The sequence below is a fragment of the Brassica napus genome, chromosome A5, assembly GCF_020379485.1.
Source record: "Brassica napus cultivar Da-Ae chromosome A5, Da-Ae, whole genome shotgun sequence".
Classification (NCBI taxonomy): domain Eukaryota; kingdom Viridiplantae; phylum Streptophyta; class Magnoliopsida; order Brassicales; family Brassicaceae; genus Brassica; species Brassica napus.
In genome coordinates, this window is record NC_063438.1 from 23,218,141 (window position 1) to 23,229,944 (window position 11,804).

Here is an 11,804-nt window from a genome sequence, read left to right on the forward strand (position 1 = left end):
GTTTCTTTTGAGTTTAAACTTATCTTTTTTCTTTTTCTTTTTTTTTTGAAAACATAGTTTAAAGTTTAAACTTATCATCATAGTGTTTTCCTTCCCAACAGTCTGTTTTTTAGATTCCGTAGTTTGTACTTTGTGGAATAGAATATTGGCCTCAAAAATGGTACTGCCCTTGGACCACACCAATGATAGTCAAAGTTGCATGGAAATCAAGGTACTGAGTGATGAGAGAAGATAAACTAGTGACTATTCAAGTTTCTTCACACTCATTTTCTTCAAATAAGGAATTGAGTGATGAGATAAGACCACATATTCTATTTTTATTTACCTTCCGCTAGTAGTAAGTTAAGGTCAACAAACACTTATTGACTAGAAGTGTTGGAAATTAGTAGTCTCTTCTCAATTTTAAAATTCAGGTAACTTACTACGAGTTGGACGGAAAATCAAAAAGTTGAACATATCCGAATAGCTTACATTATGACCAACTTATATATTATACTGAAAACATACCGATAAATATAAAACAGTGCATGCTTAACTTCTCATATTAATATAGTACATACATGGTATTGTATCGATCGTATTCCCTCAAACGCACATCTTCCCTTAACTTATTACGTGAAGACTTGACCATGCATGTATAATATTCATCCATCACAAGTGAATCTCTGTTTGTGAGCTTCGGTAACTAACTTAACATTTGTGGCCAGTCCAAGAGCTTGGAGTAGACGAATAAAGTACCAAGTAATGTCAATCTGCCACCACTCAAGTCCATGTCTAGCTGAGAACTCGAATGCATGATGGTTGTTGTGCCAGCTCTCCCCTAGCGTTACTATCGCCAGCCACCTCCATTTATTTTTTGCGACATTCATTTTTAACAAAAAGTATAAAAACATAATATATAAACATGTTTATGAATTACTTCTTAGTTCTTACCAATTGTTCTTGGAGAGATCTCCGGTTTTCCATGGCTGCGTTCCCCATGTATGCGAAGCGGCGGTCATCAGAAATGTGGAATGTAGCACGAATACAGTTCTAACTCCCTGCCACATGTAATTATATTAAGATTTAAGTAAAACTATTCATTAATTTATGTAAGAATAAAAAGAGAGAAAAGGTAAAAAGTTACCACTCCCCATACGAGGTAAGGAAAGCCACCGAGGATGTAAAGGAGAAGGGAAAGTGCAAGGTTGTTCAAAATCCATGTTCTTTGTAGAAACCTATAATAAGGTTGTCTCACCAAATCAGCTGCGTTCTCTTCTCCTCCACACTGTATACAACTCATGATTTAGGCCTACTTTTTGTTTCAAGTAATGATAGAACATGTGGATTACTGATTTAATTACATTTTGGAGAATAGAACCCGTGTCAAAGATCCACAGGAAGTAACTAAACCAAAAACCATGGCGAGGAGTATGAGGATCACGATCTGTATCACTGTATTGGTGATGGTAACGATGGTTGCTCACCCACTCTATTGGATCTCCCTGTACATATATAACCAATGTAATATTAAGCTATATGCTCACAAAAACCCTAGCTTCAATTCATGTGAGTTTAATTATTTTTGTTTATTTTTTTTTAACCTGGAAAGCAAGTGTGCCACACCAAGCAAAGAGATATTCTAGCCATTTAGGCAGAACAAAACTCCGGTGTGATAGATTCCTGTGATAAGACAACGTGATCCCGGTTCCAGCAATGACACTGAGACCAACCGCTACACGAAAAGCCGACCAGTTGCAGTGAAAAGGTGCATATAGGCTGAGAAGATGAACACCAAGTATCCCTATTGCTCTACTCACATCCCAATAGTTCCATCTCCTTTCCCAAAATACTCGCTTCTTTCTCACAACCTCTGAATAGGGTACTTTCGGGTGGCTTTCCTCCGTTATGGTTGTTTCTCTCAGTACATCCTCGGCAGTGAAGGTTGGTTTCTTGCAAGCAACAACTAATCTTTTGGTAAAATGGAGTTTTGAGTTAGGTTTGTTATAAGAAGTGAAGATGAGATTGTTAGGGTTGTGTTTTGATGGTGGTCTTGTGGAAAGTATCGCTGAAGAAAAGGGAGATAGTGATTTGAGTGAAGTCGATAGAGAAACCATTGCGTAAGTGCATGTGAGTAATCAACCAATCGTATCCGTTTAAATAGGCGTTTTGAGGTGGAACAGTAGTATTCAACATTGCGTGAGAAACAAGATATTAAAAATGATGAAAGATACTAGTGACTTTTCTTCAAACACTTAATATCTCTCGAGACCAAAATTTTCGTTCTAAGTTAATATTTACCTACCCACTCGTAGTAAGTCAATGTCAACACAAACTATTTGATAAGATGATAGTGTTGGAAAATTAGTAGTTTCTTCTCAATGCCGGTCGTCCAAAGAGTTGATATCAACAAATTTAGACGTGACATTTAGCCCGTGGAACAATACGACATAGACAAATGTTGGAAGGGGACATCAAAGCGCTTCACGTTGGAAGTGGAAGAATGTAGAGTGATAAAGCGGAAGACCTTGGCTATTGACCAGTAATACTCAACATTTAATGCGTGGAAAAACTAGGAATCAACTGATGGAAGATAAACTAGTGACTTTTCTTCAAACACATTACCGCTTAAGAAGTTTCATTCTAACTTCATAACATCCGCACTCGTACGTAGTAGGTCAGTGCCAATAGAGACATTTCGATTAGATGATTGAATTTGGTAGTTTATTCTCTGCTTGTTGGCCGCCCAAAGATTTAAATAATGAGAATAATTAATAGGGAAAATCGCATAAAAAACCTTCAAGGTGCCAGCCACTTACACTTTAAACCTTGAAAGTATTTCACAAGCACTTTAAATCTTCAAAGTGACACTTTTATCAAAAGAAACCTCCAACCTGGCTTACTTGTACATCAAGTCAAAACGGTAACCGGTATTGTTCAAAAACGATGACGTGTCGGTTTTTATTTATTTTTTTATTTTTTTAAAAAATTATTTCATTAATAAAATAAATATTAAAATAAAGAAAATATTAAAATTCATAAAAAAATTCAAAACAGATCATAAAAATCACTAAAAATTCACAAAAAAAATCAAAATATTCACCAAAAAAATTTAAATTATTTTATTAATAAAATTAATATAAAATACAAAAGTATAAAAAATTCATAAAAAATTGAAAATAAATCATAAAAAGTCAATAAAATTCACAAAAATTCATAAAATTGACAAAAAATATTTTAAATTAAATATAAAAATAATCATAAACTTTTACAAAAATAAAAGATTCACAACAATATTTATATTATTTTATTAATAAAATAAGTATAAAATACAGAAAATATAAAAAATCATTAAAAATTTGAAACAAATCACAAAAATTCACAAAAATCAAGAATACAATTATATGTGGTTTTATAAAAGCGACTAAGGAATAACGTGCATTGAGTGCTATAAACTGTCTACCCTCAAGCTATCATTAGTATACATTCTTCCCTTTAATAATCCTGAACTTTTTCAAATCCAACCAACACACACATAGAACATAACAGATTAAAAAACCAAAATAGCAGTCAGTCTCCGGGTTATGATTACTCTAATTCAGATTAGAAAAAAATCATTATTTTATATTTATTTTATTAATCATAACCCAGAGACTGACATAATTTTTCTAATCTAAATCAGAGTAATCATAACCCAGACTACTATTTTGGATATTTTTTAATCTGTTATGTTCTATGTGTGTTGGTTGGATTTGGAAAAGTTCAGGATTGTTAAAGGGAAGAATGTATACTAGTGATAGCTTGAGGGTAGCCAGTTTATAGTACTCAATGCACGTTATTCCTTAGTCGCTTTTATAAAACCACATATAATTATTAATAAAATAATTTAAAATATTTTTTTTGTGAATTTTATGAATTTTTGTGAATTTTATTGACTTTTTATGATTTGTTTTGAATTTTTTATGAATTTTTTATATTATTGTATTTTTTATATTTATTTTATTAATAAAATAATTTTAAAAAATTTTGGTGAATAATTTGATTTTTTTGTGAATTTTTAGTGATTTTTACGATTTTTTATATTTTTTTTTAAATATTTATTTTATTAATAAAATAATTAAAAAAAAAATCGACACGTCATCGTTTTTGAACAGTACCGGTTACCGTTTTGACTTGATGTACAAGTAAGCCAGGTTGGAGGTTTCTTTTGATAAAAGTGTCACTTTGAAGGTTTAAAGTACTTGTAAAATACTCTGAGGGTTTAAAGTGTAAGTGGCTGCCACCTTGAAGATTTTTTATGTGATTTTCCCATAATTAATATATTCTTCCAGTCCATAAACTCTCATCGTTTTATCAGCCCCATTCGGTTAGGATCGTCTTAGACTCTCAAGTGTCGAAATCAATATTGCTACAGTTTAAAAAATAAGACTTTTTTCTTATCAAAGATGGTTTAAACCCGAGTTGACGCTCAAGAGCTGAGTCTCTGCCGAGATTGCTTAAAAGAACCCCAAACAATATCGAACCGACAAAAAAGCTAACATGAGAGAGCTTAAGCATTGGCAGTTTTGTTATGATTGATTATCCAAAACTAAATCTTCATTTTTAGCATATGTAACCATTTGTTTGTATATGTGACAGGAAAAAAACGTTTGTTTGTTTGTTTCTTTCCAAAAAAAAAAAATAAGAACAAAAGTTCAACAGCTTCGGTTTCAGGTAAATCATGGTATTTTATTTATGAGAGAGCGACTAACGAAAAATCAGAACACAAAAAGAAGAAGATGGATGATAACAAAAACATCATCAAAACCCTAGCTCGGTGGTGTCTTGTTCTACAAGCCATCATGATATCTTCCAACACCGTGGCTCTCAAGGAACCAGACTACGTAAACATGAACATAACAATCCGCAATGCAATGACCGGGCTGCTCCGCCCGGAAATCGTCTATCGATGCCAGTCCAAACGCAAAGATTATGGTTGGCATCGATCTACAAAACCAGGAACTCAGTTTTCATTTCCAATCATTCTCATTAAAGGTGAAAGCAAGATACCGGCTATTCACATCTGCCGTTTCCGGTCCGCTTTAGGAACCGCCACACTCGTGATAGAAAACACTTATCTCGACGCCGAGATGTGTCCTAAATCTTCATGTGCTCACGAAGCGACACCGAAAGGGATCTTGTTTAGAGGCCTTGAATGGGATTTCAAAACCGTGTTTCCAAAGCTCAAACCAGTTGAGTATCTTGAATTGCCGTGGACACCTTGGCCAAACAGAACATGAATTTTTCATCATATTTTTTTTTTCTTTCCTTTTGTATTCATTCTAATTATAGAAGTTCAAAATTCATAATCATAAGCAGTTTGCCACATACTAACAGCTTTAGTTTAAATTAATTCCCTACATTTATGCGTTGGAGAGACAATTGCTCGGGAATAAACCTTAGGTTCACCCTAGGATGAACATTTAAATTCACTCATTTTTTAAGACCAATCAAAGTATTAAGTAGATAATTAATTAAAAATATAAAATTTATTTAAAAATAACTAAAAAAAAAGCAATGCCAATTTTAACAACGCTAACACCCTAAATCCGAAATCTTAAATCTCAGCACTAAACCCTAAACCGTAAATCTTAAACCCAAATCCTAGACCCTAAACTCAAACTGTACTCTAAACCTAAATCCTAGACCCTAAACCCAAACCCTAAAACTTTAAATTCAAACCCTATACCCTAAACCAAATCCTAGACCCTAAACCCAAACCGTATACCCTAAACCCAAATCTTAGACTTAAAACTCAAACCGTAAACTCTAAACCTAAACCCAAAACCTAGGCGCTATAAGGTTTGGGTTTAGGGTCTAGGATTTAGGTTTAGAATATATGGTTTGGGTTTAGGTTTTATGCTTTGGGTTTGGGTATACAATTTGGGTTTAGGGTATATAATTTGGGTTTAGGGTCTAGGATTTGGGTTTAGGGTCTAGGGTTTGAAATTTAAGGTTTAGGGTTTAGAATTTAAGATTTAGGGTTTACGGTTTAGCTAGCGGCGTCATCGTCGTTAAAATTAACGTTATTCTTTTTTTAAGTTATTTTTAAATAAGATTAATATTTTTTTAACTAATTATCTACACGGCGTTTTGATTGGTCCTGGAAATAGAGGTGAATTTAAAGGTTCACCCTAGGGGGTGAACCTAAGTTTTGTTCTTTTCTCGGGAATTTGCCAAATATGACTCAAAATTTGATTTTAGCCCTAAAAGTATCAAAAACTTGAATCAAATGCAAAATTAACCCAAAAGGTTAGTGAAATTACAACCAGCCCCTTATAACTAAACAAAAAACTAAAATTAGTTTTTACGAATATAACACTGTAAAGTTTTCTGAGATTTTGTAAGTCCTCCGAGGTTCTGTAAGTCTTTTGGTAGACTTCCAAGAAGTCTTCTCATATAGTAGATCTTAAAAATAATTTATCAATTTTGCAAAAAAATATTTTGATAGAAAAAAAGTTGAATTCATGTAATTATAAACAGTCGTAAGTGATATAAATTAAAATATAAAAAATTGAATTGTTTTCAACATAGATTAGTGAAAGTAGTGGGTCATGATATTCTTTGGATTAGAGTTTGACAACATATATTGTAGTATTGTATGTATTTTTAAGATTAGATTTTGGAAGCTTAACATTTTTTTTTGAAAAATTAAATTTTGACATATATATGTGCAGTTTTGTGTATATAAAACACTTTTTAAGTTTAATGAAGTTTTTGTTTCTATCTAATTAGTTATTTGAGTTTAGGATTTATATTTGGGGTCTAGACGACTTCCAGAAAGTCTTTTAGTGATTAGTATTTTATCAGTTAGAAAATTTCCATGAAAGTCTTCTAACTCCCGTTAAAAATATTTTAGTTCCCTGCTAAAAATATTTTAGTTTCTAGAAGAATTTCAAGTAAGTCTTTTAGGAAGTCTTATATTCGAAGACTTATTTGAAGTCTTCTAAATCGAAAAAAATTAACCTTATTGGAATTTTTGTCTTCCTTTATAAAGAAAATTTTCACATTCTCTATCTTCCTCTCAAATATCTGCAACAAAAATGTAATGTTTCTCATTCTAAAACTCTCCAACCTCTCTTTAATCCTTTTGAATTTAAAGACACCAAACTTTATATCAGTTTCATGTCTTCTCACTGATTTATTTTGTTTTGCAGGTTTTTCATTACATGGTTCTCATCTTCCACTCCTTTAAAGGTAGATCTATAAATCACATTTTCTTATTTGGTAACCTATAAGAAATTTCACTTTTCCTAGACGACTTACATGGAAGTCATCTAAGATAAACATGTTAGTTTTGCATTTGACCGGATTGTGTCCGAAATTTAATTTTTTCTAGACGACTTACACGGAAATCGTCCAACAAAAAAATAAAATTTAAATATTTATTTTTTCTAGACGACTTCCACGTAAATCGTTTCAGGTTACTTTTCAAAATTGAAAAATAAAACTTAAATATTTTATTTTATCCGGATGACTTACATGTAAGTCTTCCGGCATACGACTTATACAGAAGTCTTTTGTAGTAACCAACGCTTGAGCAGAATCTCGGAATAAATCCTGGAAGACTTCCTTGTAAGTTGTCTACCAGAAGACTTACATGGATGTCGTCCGGATAAAATTAAAATTAAATATTTAATTTTTATTTTTCAATTTCAAAATTACAACCTGTAACGACTTATTTGGAAGTCATCTAGTAAAAATTAAATATTTAATTTTTATTTTTCTGTTGGACTACTTCTGTGTAAGTCGTCTAAGAAAAGTCAAATTTTTGACACAATCCGATTAAATGCAAAACTAACATGTTTATCCTAGACAACTTACTGGGAAGTCTTCTCTAATTTTCGTGAAAACAAAGAAAACTGGAAGACTTCTTGAGAAGTCATCTTCAAAAGACACATAAAGTCAATTGCGAAACTAACATATCCATTGACCAAAAGACTTATGTGTTAGTCTTCTCGTCGGAAAAGACTTACACGGAAGTCTTCTGACGGACAAATGTGGAAAAACATTGGTTTCATAGCTTTAACAAGTGAGATAACTTGTTTAGCTTCTCCAACCACAAAATACTTCACCACCAAAGCTACCTACTTGCTAATGACCACGAATCATGAGCTTGAATGATTCTATGAACCTTAAAAATTTAGAATCAAAATCTAAAGTTTTTTTGGATGAATATAGAGAAAAAGTGAAAGATATGTTGTGATTAGTTCATAAGAAATGAGATAGAAGGAGTCAAAATCGTTTTTTGGTGCATTAAGAGCTTCAAATTGATTTTTCATGGTGGTTGGTGTATTGATGGCAGTGAAAATATTGTAAATACTTGAAGAAGATGATGATGAGAGAGTAAAAATCTTATTTTCGAAAAAATAAAAATAAAAATAATAATTGCATTTTCGTAAATAATCCGAACTTTTATGGTGAGCAGGACAAATGAAAGTTCCAAAAGCATCATGAGTTAGTTTTGTGTTTGACTTTAAGTTTTGAGTCATATTTGCAAAAATCCCAATTTTTATTTTATAAATAATATTATTTTAATTAAATAAGAATATTATATGATAGATTTCAAAAATTAGTCTATTATTAATTTATTACTAAATTGTATTGGATATGCTATTTAATTAGTCAAAAATATTCTGGAAATGCACTAATTTCAACTAATTGTTGAAATGGTTGTATAATATACTTATTAACATTTGAGACGACAACTAATTGTAACCAACAACATTAATCTCTGTGTTTAAGACTATCATGTCCTAAAACTAAGGCTGGGTGAAATCACCTTAATTCAATATGAGAATAAGTATATTAGCATTCATGTTTTTATAAGGTGAAGAAAAATATGAAACGGCATACTTTGTGGCTAAGATTTCCATCAAAAATATTGGAGAATAAAAGTTATCATAAAGGTTTTTCATCCCAAGGTTTCATAAAGGTTAGATCAATCATCAAAGTGCTATATAAAGCATGGATGGTATAAGATTACCATTTTTATCTATATTTTGCTTTTTGAATTTTAATCCCAGTTGTACTAAGATTTTCGACGTGATCGGTAGAAAAAAGTACATAAATGAGATTGATGTAAAGAATTGTCATTGTTTTTAGACATATAATTAAAAAAATTATATTTTTTATTTTTTTATTTTTTTCTTTACCCACAAGAGGTATTGATTCGGTGTAGAAAAACATAGATAAATTATACAATTTACTATTAAAGACATCTGAAGTTATAAAACTTATATTTAGTTATTATCCAGAAAAAATATTTTTTAGAAATTAATAGAAAATCCAAAAGAAAAGGTAGAAAATAGGTTTAACTAGTGTGCATTACGTACAATAGGCATAATTATATTTGTTGGGCTCCAAATAAGCTTGTATTATTCATATAAAACGAAGGTAAATATAGGAGTTATTAAATAAAAAGGTTATTCATAATTTGTTTTAAATCATTGATGTAAGTCCTCGAGATAACTTATAATATGTTGCAATTGCGCATACAGTCTTGTTTCTTCGAGTAACACTTGGGCTCAGTAATAGCGTTGGGGACCAAACAACAAATACATTTGCGTAAATGTTTTTGGGCGACTGGGCATATTATTTGCCTGCAATCGTTTTGGCCATCGACAACTATATAAACAAAAAAGTAATAACAATATCATTTGGAGGAAAAAATAATTATTGATGATATTAAGTGATTTCAATGGTGAAAAAAATAGATGATGAACAAAGTAAAACTCTTATAAATACATACATTCATGAAGAGAGAATAAAGCAGTCAAGATGATGCAAAAGATAGCGAACTGTGATGACGACATATTATTCTTACGATACAAACATCGTTTATTATTATTCTTTTGAATATTATACGTTTACTCATTTTTGGTGTAATTTTTATTTAGATTAATTTATAGGTAGAAGTATGTAAACTAGCAATGCGTCTTGCATGGAGATCCATAAAAATTGGTTAGATTTGTTTGACTCGTTTTTTTCTAATTATTGTTAGGTAATCATATTATTGTTTAACTTTTTTTTAGTTGTTTATAGAAACAGTCAAACTATTATGTCTCAACTATATTAGAACAATACATATGAGTTATTAACTTACATCTGATCACTATACAAAATACTATTTTTTATTCAGATCACACCAAAAATTATGTATTGAATTAGAAATAGTGATTAAAATGATCTATTTTCATATATTTTCTGTTTGTTACAGATTGTTGATTTGTTGTGTGTCACCTGATAGAACCCTACCCTATAGTTTTAACGTGGATTGTTTTATTATTACGTATTCTATGAGATATATCGTGGAAGTGTCATGCATCAGCGCTTAAGAAAAGTGATAGAGAACCGCAGTACACTTGATTCAGACCAGAAATGGTGACACATAGAACTATAGTGATAGGGCCTGACGGGTCGAGTCAAATGGGACCTGAAGTGATAAATATATTTTCTTTATAACACTTCAGGTAGACAAACAATAGACAATCTTACATAACAAAATTGAATAAAATATTTTATTTATTTGTTTCTCACCAAAACTAGAGAATGATATATCTTTACGAAAATGAATAAACCCATATATCAACAGTTTAATAAAAAAATAAAAATAATTGGTATACAATTTAAGCAATTAAATTTCTTAAAATATGACCACCTATTATACTATTAATCCAATAAAAATATTGTAAAAAAAAAGAAATAGAAAGAAGATGTCTTGTTGGATAAGCCAAGGATAACTATCTCTTTCATCTCCCTTGATTGTCCTTAGGGTAACCGGCATCTGTCCGGTGGTTCCTTTCCCTTCTTTGATTTTTCTTTTTCAAACATGTAATTCCACACAAAAAAAATTCAAAAGGTGATTGTGAATGCAATACCAAAATTAAAGTGTGTATCCGTGTTTCTATACAATTTATTTTTTCATCTCTCATGTTTGTTTTTTCAACTTTCATTGTGTAATTTCTAACGATTACACAGAATTTCCTCCGGCAAATTTTGCTGAGTCCTTAACAAATCTAACACATATTGTTAATTTTGTGTTCGTTTCCGGTGGTTCTCGTTAATATGTGATGACTATCCGATCTTTAAAACAAATCTTATTTGATTTTCCATGGAAACAACGTCCACCAAAATTAAAGTGTGCATCCCTGTTTCTATACAATTTATTTTTCATCTCTCATATTTATTTCTTCAACTTTCGTTGTGTAATTTCTAACGATTACACAGAATTTTCTCCAAATTTTTTTGTTGAGTCCTTAACAAATCTAACACATATTTTTAATTTTGTGTTCGTTTCCAGTGGTTTTCGTTAATATGTGATGACTATCCGATCTTTAAAACAAATCTTATTTGATTTTCCATGGAAACAACGTCCACCAAAAAAAATGTCATGGACTCAAAAAGCGGAAGAAGATCTAAATATCGAGAGAAGAAGTCTGATGTTGTCCAAGGCATTCATATGAGACTACAACACATAACAGAAGATGTATTCTCTTCGTTGTATGTGATATCCATACAATCGTTGAGAATCGGCCTTGTCAATTTTTATTACTTACAGTTGAATCAATACATTGAATTCTAAACCAAATAATTTACATATATATATATATCTAAATTTGAACAATATGAATATAATACAACAAATAAAATTGGTGTTCATAATGCGATAAAGACTCAAGGATCGCAAAAACTGTAATTGGTTATTTTTCTTATCATTTTACTTATGTAATTTGTTGCTTTTCATTATTATGTATGTATTTGTGAATCTTTTAATTATCTAATAA

General features: G+C 30.8%; 1 protein-coding gene, 1 long non-coding RNA gene and 1 pseudogene across 2 annotated transcripts; 1 reads left to right on the forward strand and 2 right to left on the reverse strand.

The window, feature by feature from the left end:
• Positions 1-428: 428 nt before the first annotated feature.
• Positions 429-2,865, reverse strand: LOC106405157 (annotated as a pseudogene).
• A 1,844-nt stretch (positions 2,866-4,709) lies between these two features.
• On the forward strand, positions 4,710-5,538 carry LOC125609031. The gene has a single exon (XM_048779797.1). The coding sequence runs from the start codon at positions 4,758-4,760 to the stop codon at positions 5,256-5,258; it is 501 nt and encodes a 166-aa protein (XP_048635754.1). The 5' UTR covers positions 4,710-4,757; the 3' UTR covers positions 5,259-5,538.
• A 3,831-nt stretch (positions 5,539-9,369) lies between these two features.
• On the reverse strand, positions 9,370-11,466 carry LOC106405478. The gene is made up of 2 exons (XR_001281365.3): positions 9,770-11,466; positions 9,370-9,645 (listed from the first exon to the last, which is right to left on the reverse strand). It is a non-coding gene; the product is annotated as an uncharacterized LOC106405478 (long non-coding RNA).
• Between the last annotated feature and the right edge of the window lie 338 nt (positions 11,467-11,804).

Excerpts from the sequence above, each read along its gene's own strand:
- LOC125609031 (XM_048779797.1), top strand. The coding sequence starts at position 4,758 with ATGGATGATAACAAAAACATCATCAAAACCCTAGCTCGGTGGTGTCTT.